The sequence below is a fragment of the Panthera uncia genome (genome assembly GCF_023721935.1).
Source record: "Panthera uncia isolate 11264 chromosome A1 unlocalized genomic scaffold, Puncia_PCG_1.0 HiC_scaffold_17, whole genome shotgun sequence".
Classification (NCBI taxonomy): Eukaryota; Metazoa; Chordata; class Mammalia; order Carnivora; family Felidae; genus Panthera; species Panthera uncia.
Window position 1 is genome coordinate 11,243,015 of NW_026057577.1, and position 21,604 is coordinate 11,264,618.

A 21,604-nucleotide genomic window follows, 5' to 3' on the forward strand; every position below is an offset into this window, starting at 1 on the left:
GCTTTTGGTGTCATGTCTCAACTGTTTCCCTTACCCTAGACCATTTAAGCACTCGTGGGTTAGTTTTGTTTTTATTTCCCTAAAAATTTGTGGTTTTGAATTTTTTATTTATGCCCATGGACATTTTTGAATTAATTTGTGTATAAGATACATGAGTTGGTTGAGGTTAACTTTTTTGCCTGTGGTTCTTGAGATTCTTAGGTCATTGATGTGAGATTTTTCTTCTTTTCAAATGTAAGTATTTGGTAGTTTTTTTTAATTTTATTTTTTAATGTTTACTTATTTTGAGAAAGGACAGAGTGCACGTGGGGGAGGGGCAGAGAGAGAGGGAGATACAGAATCTGAAGCAGGTTCCAGGCTCTGAGCTGTCAGCACAGAGCCCAACGCAGGGCTTGAACTCACGAGCTGTGAGATCATGACCTGAGCTGAAGGCAGGTGCTCAATTGACTGAGCCACCTAGGCGTCTGGAAGTATTTGGTACTTTTAAATTTTCTTCTCAGCATTGCCTTAGCTATATCCCACAAATTTTGATATTTTATGTTTTTTATTTTTAAGTTGTTCACTGTGTATTTTGATTTTTCTTGAGACTCATGGATTATTTAAAATTATGTTGTTGAGTTTCCAGATTTTCCTCTTTCTGTTACTGATTTCTAGTTTAGTGCCATTGTGGTGAGAAAACACATTCTGTATGATTTCAGCTCTTTTTATTTGTTAAGGCATATGTTTTATGGCCCGGAATATGGTCTGTCTTGGTGTATGTTTTGTAGGTGTTTGCAAAGAATGTTTATTCTGCTGTTGTTGAGTGAAGCGTTCTATAAATATCAATTAGATTCTTTTGGTTGATGTTGAATTCATATATAGTCTGGCTGATGTTCTGTCCAGCTACTCTATCAGTTGTTGAGAAACAAGTGTTGAAGTCTAACTATACGTGTGGATTTATCTAGTTCTTTTAGTTCCATCCATTTTTACTTGACATATATTGCAGTTCTAAGACCTTTAGTATTGTTTTCATACTTTTATTGTTATTTAATGTCCTCCTCTGTCTCAGATAATTTTATAGCCTTCCCTGCTTTGTTTTGATCAATGTTTGCATGATATATCTTTTTCCATCATTTAACTTTCAAACTGCCTATGTCATTATATTACAAGTGTTTTTCTCTAGTCTGCATGTACTTGTCTCATTTTAAAAAAGGGAGATGTAGGGGCGCCTGGGTGGCGCAGTCGGTTAAGCGTCCGACTTCAGCCAGGTCACGATCTCGCGGTCCGTGAGTTCGAGCCCCGCGTCAGGCTCTGGGCTGATGGCTCAGAGCCTGGAGCCTGTTTCCGATTCTGTGTCTCCCTCTCTCTCTGACCCTCCCCCGTTCATGCTCTGTCTCTCTCTGTCCCAAAAAAAAAAAAAAAAAAAAAAAAAGGGAGATGTAATTGGCTTATAACATTATATCTGTTTCAGGGGTATGTGATGCAGTATTTGTGTGCATTGTGAAGTAATCACTATAGTAACTCTACTTAACATCCATCACCATGCACAGCGATTGTGTGTGTGTGTGTGTGTGTGTGTGTGTGTGTGTGATGAGAACTTTTAAGATTTACTCTCTCAGCAACTTTCAAACACACGACACAGTAGTATTGACGACAGTCACCATTCTGTACCTTATACCTCCAGCAAATATATATATATATATATATGTATATATATATATATATATATACATATATATATATTTGCTTTTGTTACATTTGCTTTTGATGTCAGATCCAAAAAGTCATCACCAAGAGTGATGCCAAGGAGCTTACCATCCATGTTTTTTTCTAGGAGTTTTAGGTTCCAGTCTCTAATTTATTTTGAGTTAGTTTTTGTGTATGGAACAAGATCGTGGTCCAGTTTCATTCTTTTGAATGTGGCTGTTCAGTTTTCCCAACACCATTTATTGAAGAGATTGTCCTTTCCCCATTGGTATTTTTGGCTTCTTTGTTGTAGATTAATTGACCACACATGTGTGGGCTTATTTCTGGGCTTTCTGTTGTGTTCCACTGATGTATGTATGTGTTTGTTTCTATGCCAGTGTCATGTTTTTTATTTCTACAGCTTTGTACTGTAGTTTGAAATCAGGAAGCATGATGCCTGCAGCTTTGTTCTATCTCAAGATAGTTTTGGCTATTAGGGATCTTTTGTAGTGCCATACAAATTTTAGGATTGTTTGCTCTATTTCTGTGAAGAATACCATTGGCATTCTGATAGGAAATGCACTGAATTTGTAGATTGCTTTGGGTAGTATGGACATTTTAGCAATACTGATTCTTCCAATCTATGAGCATGGGATATTTTTCCATATATTTGTGTCTTCATTTGCTTTCATTAGTCTCTTGTGACTTTCAGTGTACAGGTCTTTCACCTCCTTGGTTAAATTTATTCCTAGGTATTTTATTCTTTTGACACAATTGTAAATGGGATTGTCTTCTTAACTTCTTTCTGATAGTTTATTATTAGTGTAGAAAAATGTAGTAAATATGTTGATTTTTGTATCACACAGCTTTACTGACCTCATTTATTAAAATTTCAAGAGTTATTTGGTGGCTTCATTAGGATTTTGTATATATAAAATCTTGTCATATTGAGGAGGGCACCTTTTGGGATGAGCACTGGGTGTTGTATGGAAACCAATTTGACAATGCATTTCATATATTGAAAATAAATAAATAAATAAATGAACATTAAAAAATAAAAAAAATAAAATCTTGTCATCAGAGTGACACATTTACATGTTTCTGTTGGATTTGGATGCCTTTTATTTATTTATTTTTTTTCTTGCTGAATTGCTTTGGCTAAGGCTTTGAATATTTTGTTGAAGAAAAGTGGGAAGAGTGGCCATCCTTGTCTTGTTCTTGATCTTAGAGGAAAAACATTAAACTTTTCACCATTTAGTATGATGCTAGCTGTGGGCTTGTCATATCTGTCCTTTATTATGTTGAGGTATGTTCCCTCTGTACCCAGTCCTTGGGGAGTTTTTTTTTTTTGCTTCTTTTTTTTTTTTTTTTTTAATCATAAATGGATGCTTAATTTTGTCAAATGCTTTTTCTGCATCTGTTGAAATGATCGTATGATTTTTATCTTTCATTTTGTTAATGCAGTGTAGCACATTGATTCATTTGTGGGTATTGAACTATCCTTGCATCCCTGGAAAAATCCCACTTGATCATGGCATATGGTTCTTTTAATGTATGGCTGAATTTGGTTTGCTAATACTTTGTTGAGGACTTTTGCACCAATGTTTATCAAGATATTGGCCTGATTTTTTTTTTTTTTTTCTTGTGGCACCCTTGTCTGGTTTTCATGGTGATAATGCTGGCCTTATAAAATGAGTTTGGAAGTGTTCTCTCATCTTTTATTTTTGGAAGACTTAGAGAAGGATTGATATTAATTCTTCTTTAAATATTTGGTAGATTTCACCAGTGAACCCATCTGGTCCTGGACTTTTGTTTGTTTGGAATTTTTTTTTTTTTTTAACGTTTTTATTTATTTTTGAGACAGAGAGAGACAGAGCATGAATGGGGGAGGGGCAGAGAGAGAGGGAGACACAGAATCGGAAGCAGGCTCCAGGCTCTGAGCCATCAGCCCAGAGCCCGATGCGGGGCTCGAACTCACGGACCGTGAGATCGTGACCTGAGCTGAAGTCGGACGCTTAACCGACTGAGCCACCCAGGCGCCCCTGTTTGGAATTTTTTGATTAGTGATTCAGTCTCCTTATGAGGAATTGGTCTATTAAAAAAAAATCGAATTGGTGTGTTCAGATTTTCTCTTTTTTTTTTTTTTTTTTTTTAATGTCTAATTCAGTCTTGGTAGGTTGTGTGTTCCTAGGGATTTATACATTTCTTGTAGGTTACAATATGTTGACATTTAATTTGTTCATAGTATTCTTTTATGGTCTTTTGCATTTCTGTGGTATCAGTTGTAATGTTTCTCTTTAATTTCTGATATTATTTATTTGATTCTTACCCCCAGCCCTTTTTTGGTGAGTCTTGCTAAAGGTTTGTCAATTTTGGTTTATCTTTAAAAAAAAAAATCTAGCTCTTAGGGGGTGCCTGGGTAGGTCAGTAAGTTAAGGGTCTGACTTCTGCTCAGGTCATGATCTCATGGTCCACGGTTCGAGTCCCGTGTCAGGCTGTGTGCTGACATTCAGTGCCTGGAACCTGCTTCAGATTCTGTATCTCCCTCTCTCTCTGCCCCTCCCCGGCTTTTGCCACTCTCTCTTTCTCTCAAAAATGAGTAAACATTAAAAAAAAATAATAATAAAAGACAAGAAATTGTAAAAAAAAATAACTAGCTCTTAGTTTGATCTTTCTTTTTAATGTTTTATTTTATTTTGAGAGAGCACAAGCAGGGGAAGGGCAAAGAGAGAGGGATAGAGATCTGAAGCAGGCTCTGTGCTGACAGCAGTGAGCCTGATGTGGGGCTTGAACTCTCGAACTGTTAGGTTATGACCCAAGCTGAAGTTCGACACTAAACCAACTGAGTCACCCAGGTGCCCCTGATTGATCTTTTTTTAAGTTGTCTTTTTAGTTTCTATCTCATTTATTTATTATTTAAAAAAAAATTTTTTTTAATGCTTATTTGTTATTTAGAGACAGAGAGACAGAACGTGAGCAGGGGAGGGGCAGAGAGAGAGGGAGACACAGAATGGGAAGCAGGCTCCAGGCTCTGAGCTGTCAGCACAGAGCCCGACGCGGGGCTCGAACTCACAAACTGTGAGATCATGACCTGAGCCGAAGTCAGTTGCTTAACCGACTGAGCCACCCCAGGTGCCCCTCACTTATTTCTAATATTCATTTTTTCCATCTTTTTACTTTGAGTTTTGTTTATTCTTTTTCTAGTGTAAAGTTCTTTGAGGTAAGTTTTGTTCATTCTTTTTCTAGTGTAAAGTTCTTTGAGGTGTAAAGGTAGGTTGTTTATTTGAGATCTTTTTTGTTTCTTGATGTAAGTAAGCATTTGATACGAACTTTTCTTTTCAAACTGGTTTTGTGGCATCCCATAAATTTTGTTATGTTGTATTTTCAATTTGTCTCAAAGTAGTTTTTTTATTTCTCTTTGATTTCTTCTTTGACCCATGTGTGCTAACATTGTATTATGTTTTGATTCTCTAAAGTCTATGTGCTTTTGTTCCTTATAGAGCCCTTAGAGAGTTGTTCTTTGTATTTTGTTGAGAGTTTGTAGGTGTTGTTCATGGAAAGATTGTTTTTATTTTCTTTTTTTTAGATGCACAGCCCTTGATACCAGAAGTCACTGTTTCTTAAATTGGGAGCTTCATAGAATTAATCAGATTTAGAGAGGAAAAAAAAATCATTGAAGTCAGAAGTGGTTAAGAAAAAATTTGTAGAGCAGGCATTTAGCTAAGCTTTACAAATAGGTTTATGTTCTTAAATTAAGCATTGAGTCAACTTCCTAATTTTTGTATTTTCATTAGAGTAAATAGAGGTATATAGTTTCTGTAATGAGCCATACATAAATGAAATTTCTGCTTATGGTATTTTCTAGTTATAAAATAAATGGTGGATTGTAGCAACAGAATATAGATAGTGTTTTCTATTTTAGCAGTTACAGCTCTAATTGTATGTATTTTCATGATTTATTATGATAAATAATAAAATGTTTCATGAATACCTATGCACATAGTTCCTGAAACTCATTCAGGGTTTCTGAGCAGTATTTTCCTAGCTATAGATAGCCTGAAATATTAGGGTTTATTGGGTAATGAAATCAATTTAGAGGGTTTTCAAATAGCATTTTCAAAATGAAACGTAATAAAGCTTATTAAAGAACTCGGCTCTGGGTAAAAATTGTTCTGTGTAACATTAGTATATCGGTTTGCACCGTAAAAGTATTTCTTACTGTGTTGTATGGTTCAAACAGTGGCTTCTGTTTTAGAGTGCCCCAGTAGTTAAAATCTGGTATAAAACTTTACCTTTTCTTTTTTGCCACTTAAAAGGGTTAATATAATCACAATTTTGGCTGAGTTTTGTGTGTGTTTGGAATGGTGGTTTAGAAAGCAATTATGAGAATTTAAGTTTATCTTGAGGTTGTTAAATTAAAATTAGAGAATAAAGTCGTTTTATACACACACACACGTGTATGTATTTGTTTTTGAAGTTATTATACTTTGGACTGACATCTTAGTAACATTGTCAGGTAAGAAGTAATGTTAGTGAGATGTGTAAGAACTACCATTTAAACAGTTTAGCTTGTGTTGAAAAACATTAAAAGTATCAGTGGCTTGGGGTGCCTGGGTGACTCAGTCCGTCCATTAAGCATCCAACTCTTGGTCTGAGCTCAGGTCTTGATCTCAGTGTTGTGAGTTCAAGCCCCGTGTTGGGTTCTGTGCTAGATGTGAAGCCTACTTAAAAAAAAAAAAAAAGAAAGAAAGAAAGAAAGAAATCAGTGGCTTATTTTTCTTGTGTTTTATGTTATTTTGATGATGCTTAAATTTAGGATGTTGAGGGGGCCTGGGTGGCCCAGTCACTGGAGTGTCCGACTTCGGCTCAGATCACCATCTCACGGAATGTGAATATGAGCCCACATCTGACTCGCTGCTGTCAGTGCAGAGCCTGCTTGGGATCCTTGGTCCCCCTCTCACTCTACCTCTCTCTCACTAGTGCTCTCTCTCTCTCAAAAATAAGTAAAACATTAAAAAAAAAATCTAGGATGTTGATTAAGGCCTAAGGACCCTCGGATGTAAATCTGAGCATAAAATTAAAAAACAAATGTTAAAATATTTCCTGGTATTTTAATATACAGATTCTGCTGTACACAAGGCAGAGTTTTATTTTAAATAGAAGCAAATGTAGTTGAGCTCATGTAAGTCAAAATCCTTCACTAGATTTTCTTGTTTTATATGTAATTAAAATATTGATGACTGTTGTATTTGTTTCTTAGTTATGAGTCTCAAAGGAATAATTCAGTACAATACTATATGATTTTCACCTACGCAAAGGGATTTTACTTTTTCTTATTTATATTACTGCTGCCTATTAGAGACATGGCAAATAATATAATAATATGTTGTAAGCAGTGTAAGGAATTGCTTCTTTCTTGGCTTTTCTTTGTTTTTTTAGGACATTTATGTTTCTGAAGTGTATGTTTCACTTATTTTTCATGATGTTCCTTCATTTTATTTTTCTTTTGTTTCTTCATAATCAAATTGAGGTTATGATTTTTTTTTTTTTTTTGTCTAGAAAGCTACATAAATAATGTGGTCTTTGCAGGGTTTCGCACCTAGGGCTACATGATGGTTTTTTTTTGCCACTTTTTGATGATGTTAATTTTGTTCTTTGGTTAAGATCTTTGTTTTCTTCACTGCACAATTGCTTGCTTTCTTCTGTAGCTAACCAGCAGTTGTGGGTGGAAACTTTGTGACTTTGCATTCCAAATTAAACTTTCCCCTCCTAGATTTAGTATCCATTGATGATTCTTAGTTGAATCAATTTCTTATAACTTGTGATTTTGATTTTTATGTAATTTGAAACTTAGTGAAAAGAAGAATTGAAATAATAACATAAGGATGTTTATATACTCTTTGCTACAGTTCACCAGTTATTTACATTATATATATTTAATTTGTAAAAAGGGTGTAATAAGAGTCCTTATCTCAAGTAGTATTGATTTTCATTGCCTCTGAGTTTCACTGAAAAGTGTGTTTTCTTGTTACTATTCTGTGTAATTGTAAAGTATTCTTTTATAATTCTCCTTATTCTTTCTATATTCCCTCTCCATTTTAAGGCTTCTGAATACTGGTCATTTTCTACGAAATTTTACGTGTAGTTGTGTGATGTGCATATACATAATATGAACTTAGCAATTCTTTGTACTTTTTAAATTACTCTTTAACGTGGGTGTGGGACAAATATTTTCACATCACAAAGTTCTGTAGATAAGGTTCAGGAATTTAAGAAAGGCAACCTATCAACTCTTTTAGTCATGACTCTTAAACATTACCTTTCCTAGCAAAGGGCACCTGGATGGCTCTGTTGGTTAAGCATTCATTTAGCTCAGATCATGATCCCGGGGTCATGGTATTGAGCCCCACATTGGGCTTCATGCTGAGCATAGAGCCCACTTAAGATTCTCTCTCTCCCTCTGCCTCTCTCCCTCGCTAGTGCTCTCTCTTTCTCCCTCTTAAAAAAAATTACCTTCCCTTGGGAGTATTCTTTGACTCATTTCAATTCAATTCAACAGATAGATATAGAGTGCCTACAGTATTTAAAAGATAGTGTAGAAGAAACCAGGTAATCGAAATGCCTTATATTTACAATGTTTTGCAGTTTTCAAAACACCTTTGAATATGCATTTTCTTTAAAAAAAATTTTTTTAACGTTTTATTTATTTTTGAGAGAGAGAGAGAAAGAGTGAGTGAGTGAGCAAGCAGGGGAGGGGCAGAGAGAGAGGGAGGCAGAGAATCCCAAGCAGGCTCCAGGCTCTGAGCTGTCAGCACAGAGCCCGACCTGGGGCTAGAGCTCACAAACTGTGAGATCATGACCTGAGCCAAAGTTGGATGCTTAACTGACTGAGCCACCCTCTGAGTATGCATTTTCTTAATTGTCATTACCATAACTCAGCAAAGTAGATAGTTCAGATAGATTTATTCTCATTGTATATGAAGAAACTGAAGTCTTGAAAGATTGTGACTTAACCAGGGTCCCATAGCTAGGGAGTGACAGCTTAAGCATGAACCAAAGCATAAGCTCAGTGCTCTTTTAAATTCTCCTTCACCACCTGTATATAGTGACTGTATATTTATAGTGACTATAAATTAACATATTAATTTATTATGCAAATTTACTGACCACAACAGAGGTATTTTTTAATTTTTTCACTTAATATTTATCTTAAGTGCTTCAAGGGCAGGGATAGGATCAGTAAAATAAGATCAAGACAGTGTCTTATAAGTTAATATGAGTACCTTCCAGATACTTTCAACTAAGACAGTGATGTGTAATCAGCTCAACTGGTTAAGCATTTGACTCTTGGTTTCGACTGAGGTCATGATTTCACACTTGGTGAGTTGGAGTCCTGGGTCAGGCTCTGCGCTGACAATGTGGAGCCTTCTTGGGATTCTCTGTCTCTTTCTCTCCCTGCCCCTCCCTTGCCTGTGCGCTCTCACTCTCTCAAAACAAATAAGTAAACATTTAAAAAAAAAGATAGTGATGTGTATCAGAATGCTTGGATATATGAGAGTGGTTATGACATGCTTTTTCTTGTTTTGTTGGTGGGTCTGTTGAATGTGACTATTAAAAATAGTGGTGGGCAGGTAAAGGAAACAAAAGCAAAAGTGAACTATCAGAACTTCATCAAAATAAAAAGCTCCCCTCTGGGACACAGCAAAGGCGGTCATAAGAGGAAAATATATAGCAATCGAGGCCTTCCTAAAGAAGGAAGAAAGGTCTCAGATACACAAGCTAACCATACGCCTTATAGAGCTGGAAAAAGAACAGAAAAGAAAACCCCAAACCAGCAGGAGACAGGAGATAATAAAGATTAGAGCAGAAATCAATGCTATCGAAACCAAAAAAACAGCAGAACAAATCAATGAAACCAGAAGCTGGTTCTTGAAAGAATTAACAAAATTGATAAACCACTAGCCAGTTTGATCAAAAAGAAAAAGGAAAGGACCCAAGTAAATAAAATCAAGAATGAAAGAGGAGAGATCACAACCAACACAGCTGAAATAAAAACTGCCAGAGTCCAGCTCCAGCAGGTCCAGGGGTTCCCAAAAGATGGACAGCATCGGTGAAAATAAAACCAAACTAAAATAAAAAACTAAAACTAAAATAAAAATGGACACAGACAACAACAGTGTGTTGAATTGGCCGATTTATTGTAGCAAATGTGGCATTATATTTGTTAGTGATTTTTTTATAGTATATGTCATCTATGGTTTTCTAACATTACCTAATCTTGAAAATGTTCCTATGTGTAATCAACCTTTAAGAAATAACATGGCGATTTTCTTGTAATGTTCCCTCATACCCTTTGATTATTGATTAATTTCCTACATTATTTCATTATGCATCTGTGTTTATCTATAATCTATAAAGCATTTGCTTTGCTGTTCTCATGAAAGGCCCCTTATCTCTTAACACCTCAAGTCCCAGGTGCCAGGAAGGGGCCGAAAGGACCTTAGAAACCCATGCCTCACACATTCTCAGAAAGACAATGCACCTAGGAATTAATGAACCATTCTGTACCTTAACCGACTAGGTTCAGTCATCATCTGGAATGCCTTTTGGGGGCCGGGTAGGCCTAGGGGTTGAAGTCACCTGTGCTCATAGATACACTCCTTAGTTGCCGGAGTGGGGCTCTCAAATCCATATGTCTCTCCTTTGTCGGCCTCCTTAGCTGGCAAGTGTATGAGGCTATCCTTCCTGTAAGTAGAGGAGTCTCCATAGGGGATGGCAAGGGCTAGATGTAAGGCCGCACAGTTTCTTGCGGAACCTTATTTTCTTTCCTAATGGTTCTTTTCCCAGGGGGCCTGTCGAGGGCAATTCCCCAATCGACTGAGACAATACCCCAGGTAGTCTTACGGCCAAATTACCTAAAAGCGGGAGTCCAAGAAGCTTCACTTTCGGTGGGTCGCCTTGCAGTCACCAATCCGTCCCGAGTCCGGGCCTTGCCATCAGGCTGGAATAGCTCGGCTTCCAGCAAAAAACAATAATAAGAGAATATTATGAGCTATTATATGCCAATAAAATGGGCAATCTGGAAGAAATGGAAAAATTCCTAGAAGCATATACACTACTGAAACTGAAACAGGAAGAAATAGAAAATTTGAACAGACCCATAACCAGTAAAGAAATTGAATTAGTAATCAAAAATCTCCCAAAAAACAAGACTCCAGGGCCAGATGGCTTTCCAGGGGAATTCTACCAGACATTTATGTAAGAGTTAACACCTATTCTCTTGAAGCTGTTCCAAAAAATAGAAATGGAAGGAAAACTTCCAAACTCTTTCTATGAGGCCAGCATTACGTTGATTCCAAAACCAGACAGAGACCCTACTAAAAAGGAGAACTATAGACCAATTTCCTTGATGAACATGGATGCAGAACTCCTCAACAAGATATTAGCCAATATCTTAGCCAACCTACAATACATTAAAAAAATTATTCACCATGACCAAGTGGTATTTATACCTGGGATGCAGGGTTGGTTCAGTATCTGCAAAACAACTTGATTCATCGCATCAATAAAAGAAAGGACAAGAACCATATGATCCTCTCAATAGATGCAGAGAAAGCACTTGACAAAATACAGCATCTTTCTTGATAAAAACCTTCAAGAAAGTAGAGATAGAAGGAGCATACCTCAAGATAATAAAAGCCATATATGAATGACCCAATGCTAATATCATCCTCAATGGGGAAAAACTGAGAGCTTTCCCCCTAAGGTCAGGAACAAGACAGGGATGTCCACTCTTGCCACTGTTATTCAACCTAGTATTGGAAGTCTTAGCCTCTGCAATCAGTCAACACAAAGAAATAAAAGGCATCCAAGTCGTCCAGGAGGAGGTCAAACTTTCACTCTTCGCAGATGACATGATACTCTATATGGAAAACCTAAAAGATTCCATCAGAAAACTGCTAGAACTGATTCATGAATTCAGCAAAGTTGCAAGATATAAAATCAATGCACAGAAATCGGTTGCATTCCTATTCACTAACAATGAAGCAACAGAAAGAGAAGGAATCAATCCCATTTACAATTGCACCAAAAACCATACAATACCTAGGAATAAATCTAACTAAAGAGGTTAAAAATTTATACACTGAAAACTATGGAAAGCTTATGAAAGAAATTGAAGAAGACACAAAAAAATGGTAAAAGATTCCATGCTCTTAGATAGGAGTGAAAAATATTGTTAAAATATTGATACTACTCAAGGCAATCTACATATTCAATGCAATCTCTATCAAAATAACACCAACGTTCTTCACAGAACTAGAACAAATAATCCGAAAATTTGTATGGAACCAGAAAAGACCCTGAATAGCCAAAGCAATCTTGAAAAAGAAAACCAAAGCAGGAGGCATCACAATCTCGGACTTCAAGCTATACTACAAAGCTGTACCAGCAAGACAGTATGGTACTGGCACAACAACAGACACTCAGATCAATGGAACAGAATAGAGAACCCAGAAACGGACCCACAAACGTATGGGCAACTAATCTTTGACAAAGCAAGAAAGAATATCCAATGGAATAAAGACAGTCACTTCAGCAAGTGGTGCTGGGAAAACTGGACAGCAACATGCAGAAGAATGAACCTGGACCACTTTCTTACCCCATACACAAAACTAAACTCAAAATGGATGAAAGTCCTCAAAGTAAGCCATAAAAGGAAGCCATAAAAATCCTTGAGGAGAAAGCAGTCAAAAACCTCTTTGATCTTGGCCGTAGCAACTTCTTACTCAACATGTCTCCAGAGGGAAGGAAACAAAAGCAAAAATGAACTACTGGGACCTCATCAAAATAAAAAGCTTCTGCACAGCGAAGGAAACAGTTAGCAAAACTAAAAGGCAACCAACAGAATAGGAGAAGATATTTGCAAATGGCACATCAGATAAAGAGTATCCAAAATCTGTAAAGAACTTTTCTTTTTTTTTTTTTAAGTTTTTTTTTTTTTTAATGTTTATTTATTTTTGAGACAGAGACAGAGCATGAATGGGGGAGGGGAGAGAGAGAGGGAGACACAGGATTGGAAGCAGGCTCCAGGCTCTGAGCCATCAGCCCAGAGCCTGACGCGGGGCTCGAACTCATGAACCGTGAGATCGTGACCTGAGCTGAAGTCGGACACTCAACCGACTGAGCCACCCAGGCGCCCCTATAAAGAAGTTTTCAAACTCAACACCCAAAAAGCAAATAATCCAGTGTAGAAATGGGCAAAAGGCATGAATAGACACTTCTCCAAAGAAGACATCCAGATGGCCAACCGACACATAAAAAATGCTCCACATCACTCATCATCAGGGAAATACAAATCAAAACCACAATGAGATACCACCTTACTCCTGTCAGAATGGCTAAAACTAACAACTCAGGCAACAACAGATGTTGGCGAGGATGCGGAGAAAGAGGATCTCTTTTGCATTGTTGGTGGGAATGCAAGCTGGTGCAGCCACTCTGGAAAACAGTATGGAGGTTCCTCAAAAAAATTAAAAACAAAACTACCCTACGACCCAGCAATTTCATTACTAGGTATTTATCCAAGGGATACAGGTGTGCTGTTTCGAAGGGACACATGCACCCCAATGTTTATAGCAGCACTAGCCACAGTAGCCCAAAGTAGGGAGCCTAAATATCTATTGACTAATGAATGGATAAAGAAGATGTGGTATATATTACACGATGAAATATTACTCAGCCATCAAAAAGAGTGAAATCTTTCCATTTGCCACAATATGGATGGAGCTAGAGTATTAAGCTAAGTGAAGTAAATAGAGAAAGACAAATATCATAGGATTTCACTCATGTAATTTAAGAAACAAAACAGATGAACATATGGGAGGTGGGGGAAAAGAGGCAAACAAACCGCAAGAGGCTTTTAATGATGGAGAACAAATTGGGGGGTATTGATGGAGGGAGGAGAGTGGGGATGGGTTAGATGGGTGATGGGTCTTCAGGAGGGTACTTGTGATGAGCACTGAGTGTTGTGTTGTATTTAAGTGATGAATTACTGAATTCTGCTCCTGAAACCAAATGCCCTGTGTGCAAAACCAAACTAACTGGAATCTAAATAAAAATTTGAAAAAAAAATTGTGGTGGGCTGGTATTAGAGACTACACTTACTAAGGTCACTGTTCAAGATCAGTATGTTAATGATCCTTAACACACACCATTACACTGATTTTTTTATTTAGGTGTTGTGGATTATGTCCGTGTGACATCTTCCCTCTTTTTACCCATAACCTCTCAAAGGTTCAGTGCCAGAAAGAACAGAAATACATCTTTATTTTCTCATCGCATCCTCTCTTGAATAGATAATACTTCCATTGCTCTCTTTCCAATTTGGCTTCGAGTCACTGCTGTGATTCTGCTGTTGAACAGTCTTTTAAGTCAGAAGTTAGTATTCTGGTTAAGTAAAAAAAAAAAAAAAAAAAAATTGTGAGACTGCCCATCTTACCAGTGTAGCTAAGGTAGTTTTTACTAAATCAGTTATTAGGGCCATGTTGTGAGAGGCATGTGACAATTACATTTCACACATCTTTCCTAAATAGTGTTTCTCGAATTTATTGGAAATTTAATACTCCTGGTACTGAGGTTCTGAGGTTAGCGAAACCAATCATGTCTCAAGTTCAGTAAAACCACATTTGTGCTATTTAATATTTTAAAAGAAAACTTAAACAGTGTTAGTCTGTCTTTACTATTTTTGCCTTACCTGATTGAATTTTGCTCTTGTGTTAATTAATAAGTTCATAGGAAATGTTCTAATTAGTTTCTGTCATAACTGGGAACCATAATAAGTTAGAGTACTTTGGAAAGCATGATAACACCTGCTCACGAGTAAATATCAATTCTTGGTCTGGCTCTTTTCCAGTCTCGCTAACTGTGTCTAAATGTGTGAACCTCTTACCATCTGCGTGCTTCAATTTTCCTCTAAATTAAAAAAAAAAAAAAAAGTCTTACCTGTATTCTATCCAGTTCAGAGTTTTGAAAGACAACGAGAGGTCATTAAAGTGTAAAATCCCTAACTGTTGAGAAAACCATTGGCTTTAAAATAATACTGTTGTGAAATAGTAATATGCTATTTAAAGACCATGGACTCTTTTACTGTACTTTGTTGCTTAGTCTAAGACCTCTATTTTCAAAATGCAGTGTATTTGAAGATGAGTTTTACTGTTGAATTTGACAGGCCTGGCACAAGGCCAATCTCATGAGCCCAAAGGGAGAGTTTGCAGAAAACGCAGGTTGAAGGAGCCATAGAATTGACTTTCCATGAAGTCTAGGCTTATCCATGTTCATTCCTACGGGTGGGAGATTTGCTGAAAGTTGACTGTTTTCTTCCTTCCATACCATCTGATTCCAATCTGTACTTGTCTTTTATAGCTAGAGACGGTCGGATGGCAGCTTAACCTTCAGATGGCTCACTCTGCCCAAGCGAAACTAAAATCTCCTCAAGCCGTGTTACAGCTGGGAGTGAGTGGTGAAGATTCAAAGGTAAGAAATGGTACCTCAGTGAAATGCTGCATTTTGTTTACCAGGTAGGTCTTGTACTTTATTGTGAGCAGAGTCTCTGCCCCCTGGATTGAAATTTTAAACACAATTAAATTAAAATTCAACAAGGATTAACAAATGGCTAGATCTTTGTGACAGGTTTTGAGAATCAGAGTTACTTATCCCTTTGTTATTCATTTGAAGAAATGTCTTGCATGAGCATTTCATAACCTCTTCTTTTAAATTCTGCAGTGGGAAAACTTGGTAACAGCCATATAAAATTAAGATTTTAATGATTTAGATATTTGTGGATATTTGTAGGTGTTTTGTGTTTTAAGATGCTTACATATAGTAGAAGGAATTTTGTTGTCTAGCCAATGCCTGCATTACCAAGATGATGTGAATTGTGTTTGTGTGTGTATAACATTAGCGTGCATGAGTTTAAATCCCAGCTGTTGCAAAATGGAATTTTGGATTCGTTTATACTGCGCGATGATTTCTTTTTTAGCGTTAATTTCAGGAAGCTTGATTTGGAATTTTTTTTTTTTTTTTTTTTTACTGTAGCGTATAGAGAAATATATATTTAAGATAGCAGTGAAAGATATTTGTTATCTTTTTATTGTAATCGATTATCTTTTTAAGATGGATAAAGGGGAGTGACTTTTTCCCCCTAAATAAAGGAGACTTTGCTTCTTTTTAACACAGAGAGGTGAAAATCAGGTAGGAAGATCTGAGGAAAGAGAGGTAACTATGACTGGATGTAATCAGAGAATAATTGGAGAAATGTTATTGTTTATAATGGGCATTGAAGGATGAGAGCAGTATTACTTCTTTGTTAGAACTTTCATCATGTGTTATATATCATGCGCATTTTTATCTTCCATGGTAATGGGGACCAGTACGTAGCCCAGGTTAACAAGTCTATAAAATTTTAGGCAATTGAGTTGGGTCTCACTGTATATAATTTATTAATTCATTCAGTGTTTCAAAAGTATTGCATTTCACACATTTTAAGTTGGTGAATACAGTATAAATAACAATAATTTATAAAATAATATAAGTTTAGTAGTTAAGAGTTGAAGTGACTGGTATATATGCTCTACAATTTAGAAGTGGTGTAGCTTTGGGCAAGTCACTTCATCTTTATGAGTATCAGCTTCTTCATCTGTAAACCGGGGATAACATTACCTGTTGCACGGGGTTACCCAGTGTATGGAGTGCTTATTTAGTCCGATGCCTAGTGTTAGGTAAATGCTTAAAAAATGCAGGCTGCTGCCATTTTCATCATCGTCGGCAATAAAACTTATTTTTGGCTAATGAATAAATAAATGCCTTTGTTTTAAACCAAAGCTGACAGTGAATTTATTTCCTGATGAAATTAATCATTTCCCTTTCCTTGCCCCCTTCCGCCTTTTTAGTTCTCGATCTTCTTTTTCATATCTATGTTTACTGAGACCTCGGGAGGGGAAGGGCAGCCTGGAAAGCCTGATGTTTTTTTACAGTGAACTAGGGAAGGCATTCCTTTAGGTTTGGGATAACAGTCTGGAACTCACTAGTTCCAGTGTAGACTGGAACTATTCTGAGTGAAGACACACACGCGTACGTATGTACAGATGTACGTACACACATTCGTATGTTCTCCAAGTGTCTGTACACCTTCACTGTTGTATTTCTCTGGACTGTCATATGTTAAGTCTGAACAGGTAAATGGAATTGATAGGCTGGAAGGAAACTGTTGTGACCGTATATGGGGTGTACTTCGAGCATCATCGTGTAGGCAGTGGTGGACCTTGGGATGCCTGAGTCCTCCCGGCTCCTTTATCATGTCTTCAAAATACGTTTATGTCAGTTCTATGTTGAGACAGTAGGAATGAGTAATACTTCTAGTAAAAGAGTCATGTTTTTAATCCATGTTACTCAGAAAATCTCTACAGATGTGAAATCCAGCTCACTGGGAGATAGAACCTGGAGTACATTTGTATCTCCCTGTGTGTTGCTATTTTGAAGTTTTGAACGAGCGTTTGGTTATCCATATAACTTGTAGAGCTGGAGAACCATTTGCATCGACAAACAGACGATGCAAAGAAGAGTAGCGGCCTACAAAGGAAAAGGATATTTTCTTTTTTTTTTTTAAGTTTATTTATTTTGAGAGAGAGACAGAGCATGAGCAGGGGAAGGGCAGAGAGGGGGGAGACACAGAATCCCAAGCAGGCTCTGGGATCTGACCTGTCGGCACACAGCACGATGCAGGGCTCAAACCCATGAGCCGTGAGATCATGACCTGAGCCAAGATCAAGAGTCGGATGCCCAACCAGCTGAGCCACCCGAGCACCCTGATATTTTCATTTTGGTGCAGACTTAAGTGCACCTCTTTCCCTTGTATTGCCTCTCTTCCCTATGGCAGTGTGTGGATTTGACCTGTTTCTCATATCTGCTAAAGAAGAGACATGTAATGGAGCGTATCACAGCTGTCAGCCTGGACAGACACCTGCCATCTCCAAGTGCTGTGTGTCCCAGCTCCAAGGAGCAGTTAACCACCACACCTCTGTTCTCTCAGTGAACTGCTGTTGGGAAGATTTACTTTTTCTTCTTTTCATATTCTCCCTCTCTCTTTTTGTGATCTGGTACTCTGTTCTTTGTACTCGTGTGAGACTTTGGGAATTCTTGACAGGTGGGAATATTAGATGAAAGGAACAGGAATATGGAACATGTTTTAAAAACCATGTTTGTTAAAAGAAAGAACTTTTTCTAAAAAAATTTTAAGTTTGTTTATTTGAGAGAGAGAGAGAGAGAGAGAAAGCAGGGGAGGGGCGGAGAGAAAATCCCAAGCAGGCTCTGTGCTGATAGTACAGAGTCTGATGTGGGGCTCGAACTCACAAACTGTGAGATCATAACCTGAGGCGAAACCAAGAGTCAGACGCTTAACCAACTGAGCCACCCAGGCGCCCAAGAAGGGAGAAGTTTTATTGAAAATGATGACAAGTTATCACTGGTTAGTGTATGATGGAAAGTATCATAGAATGCAGAGTTGCCATATTATGAAATTGGCATTTGTTTAAAAAGCAGAAAGCATGAAATAAAATTCTTTTAAGTGTGTATGTTAAAGGGTATTTTTCTTGAAAGTATTCATGTATTAAAATAATTCTGAGAGGGGTACCTGGGTGGCTCAGTCAGTTCAACATTTGACTCTTGATTTTGGCTCAGGTCATGATCTCACGGTTTGTGAGATCGAGCCCCATGTTGGGCTCTGTGCTGACAGAGTGGAGCCTGCTTGGGGTTCTCTGTCTCTTCTTTCTCTCTTCCTCCCCTGCTCTCTCTCTCAAAATAAATAAACTTAAAAAAAATTCTGAGAGGGTTAGTCAGTGAACATTATGAGAGACTCTTTTGATGGTGTTTACTTTTGAGCTGCTGAGCTGAAAACTTCCTGCAGTTCATCAAAGTGTGTGGTTTCTAAAAGTCTTTCTTCTCATTCACTTCCAACATACACATGAAAAGCGTAGCCTGCAGTGAAGTTCTAATTGCTATCATATTAGATAGCACTGTTGCATTCGTGTCCTTTCTCTTGGAACGTTCCTGTCTCAAGGCTTTCCTGTTTTGCTACTAATTTTATCATGAAAACTGGGCGATTGTAACTTCTCTTGCAGTATTTTGATTTATATATTCTAGTTGTTTGCAATTAATTGTCTTAGTGTTTATCTACTGCATTTAGCAAAGTAAGATTATTTTCCTGTTCTGAGATACATCAAAAAGAGGGTTTTTTGTTTTTTGTTTTTGGTTTATTTCATTAGAGGGCAGTAGAGCTCTGCTTACCTAACCTCTGGCACTTACAGTGTTATTTGAAATAACATTCAAAATAATTTGTGAAGTCAGTAGTTGTGGGAAATGCTAAGTGTTCACATTTCTAATCTGTATATAACAATAGAGTTCTTTTGTTTCCATCAACAAAATTAATGCCTATTAATCAGATATGTACAGAACAAATAAATGAAATCATCATGATTTCATTGTTTGTTAGTTTCTCTGTGATTATTTGCCAAAATGAAGTTTATTAAAAAGCCTTCAACACTATTGACTATTTTTGTAACATTCTGTCGCTTGTATTAATTTCTTTGTGAGAAAAGAGAACACAGTAATCCCAAGATAGTTGAATGGCTCTAGCATAACTACTTCCAGGCTAATCATAGTTGGCATTTCTTTATTTATAGAGAATAGCAATTTTATACTTAACAAATGTTGGTAATTTTGAGTATTCCAAGCACCTTAACTTTAAATATCCTAAAAACACTAAAATACTTAAATTTTGCTCTTGGTTGTACATTATTATGTTTCCCCCAGTAACTTTGCACTTCTGAGACAATCACGTTTTGTTAGTACAGTGACTCTAAAATTTTTTGGTACATCTTTTAAGAAAGAATCTTGGTGTTTCATTCGTTTCTTCTTTTGAAACAACTGGGATAAAATCGCCGTGGAAGGGAACTGTCATTTACCTTAAGGTTAAGTTGGATTATGCTCAGGTTGCACAAGGTACTTTGTGGTGGGTAATTACGATTTCAAGTGAATTTAGGACTTTAAGTACTAATTTGTTGAGTTAGAGATCTTCATTCTTATTTCCAAAATGGGTGACAAATTCTATTTAGAGTGACGAAAAAGGAGGGAAAGCCCTGTTTTAGTGCTTATTCTGTGCTAGACATGGTATCTCCTCCTTTACTTCTGGGGTGCCTGGGTGGCTCAGTCAGTGCAGCTCAGGTCATGGTCTCACGGTCCGAGTGAGTTCGAGCCCTGCGTGGGCTCTGTGCTGACAGCTCGGAGCCTGGAGCCTGCTTCAGAGTCTGTGTCTCCCTCTCTCTCTGCCTCTCTCCTGCTCACACTCTGTTTCTTTCTGTCTCTCAAAAATAAATAAACATTAAAAAAAATTTTTTTTTTTAGATAAAATACTTCTTTCACGGTTACCTGGGTGGCTCAGTTGGCTAAACATCCAACTTAGGTCATGATCTCACGGTTCGTGGGTTTGAGCCCCACATCGTGCTCTGCACTGACAGCATGGAGCCCTCTTGGGATTCTCTCCCAAGGAGTGTGTATGAACTCCTTTTCTCTCTGATCCATCCCCGCACCTGCATGCACTTTCTCTCTCACATGCTCTCTCGCTCTCTCAAAATAAATAAATAAACTTAAAAAAAAAAAATAAAGCTGTCATCATATTGAAAAAATGAAAATAAAAGATTTCTTTCTTTTATGAATGAATTGTTATTGTTATTATACTGTTATTGTCATTATCTTGTTATTATCCCTATTTTATAGGAAGATGGAGAAATGGAAACACATAGAGATTAACCCCGAGGTTATACAACTAAAAACAAGTAGAACTAGGATTTGAAACCAGACAGTTTAACTTCAGAGCACTGTACTTTATTCATTGCTGAGATACTGCCTCTTTTTGCTTGTTTAATGACTTAGCAGTTGATCCTGTAATGTATGTATGTTTGAAGTTGCTGAACGTGTTCTAATACGCACTGTTGTATCTTGTTGGTTGTTGTTCTCCATACAGTGATAGGCATATGGATTCTCAATTTCCTTTTGCTTTTCTCTGATTAAGCTGAAATAATTTTACACCTAAAGTCAATGAGAGACACTAATAAATACTTTTACATAGTAAATAAAGTTTTATGTTTTGATGTTACCTCAGTTAGTTCACTAAAGACTGTGTTTATTGACACACTTTACTATAACAGCTATATGGCATCATGGATGTTGATACCTTATGAACAAAGAAATAGGCTATATCATTGAAAAGAAAACATCCTTAGATCTGTTTATGACAGATTCCTTAGTAAGAGAAAAATACGTCTTTGTTCAAATTATGAACTCTTGTATTAGAAATGTGAAGTATTCTGATCTCCCTAAAAGTGATGGTTGTATTGACTGATTTTGAAGGGCCTTCAGATTTCTCGAGCTGCTCTCACAAGCAGGTCTGAATTTTACAAATACTGTATTTTTACTAATCTAATCTGTATAAATAAATATATTTCAGTATATTTCCCTTGATAATTTAAGTTTATTTTTCTCTTTAACAAAAATTTTTTTCAAATGTTTATATTTGAGAGAGAGAGAGAGAGGGACAGAATGCAAGTGGGTGAGGGGCAGAGAAGGAGGGAGGCATAGAATCTGAAGCAGGCTCCAGGCTCCAAGCTGTTATGACAGTACAGAGCCCACAAGGGGCTCGAACTCACAGATCACGAGATCATGACCTGAGTTGAAGTCAGATGCTTAACCGACTGAGCCACCCATGCGCCCCTATTTTTCTCTTTTTTAAAAGTTGTGCATCTATTATGGACATTTTTAAAAATATAGGAAAAAAAAGACAAAACTGTACCCACAACACTGTTATGTTTTGCTGTAGGACTTTCTAGTT

General features: G+C 37.1%; 1 protein-coding gene across 3 annotated transcripts in view; it reads left to right on the plus strand.

Annotated features, from left to right (window-relative positions):
- COMMD10 (COMM domain containing 10) overlaps positions 1-21,604 on the plus strand; it is a 214,711-nt gene that overhangs the window by 31,643 nt on the left and 161,464 nt on the right. For all 3 annotated transcript variants that reach the window (XM_049649063.1, XM_049649065.1, XM_049649064.1), the window contains exon 5: positions 15,088-15,198. In XM_049649063.1, coding sequence (XP_049505020.1) covers positions 15,088-15,198 — 111 coding nt within the window. The remainder of the gene's footprint in view (positions 1-15,087; positions 15,199-21,604) is intronic.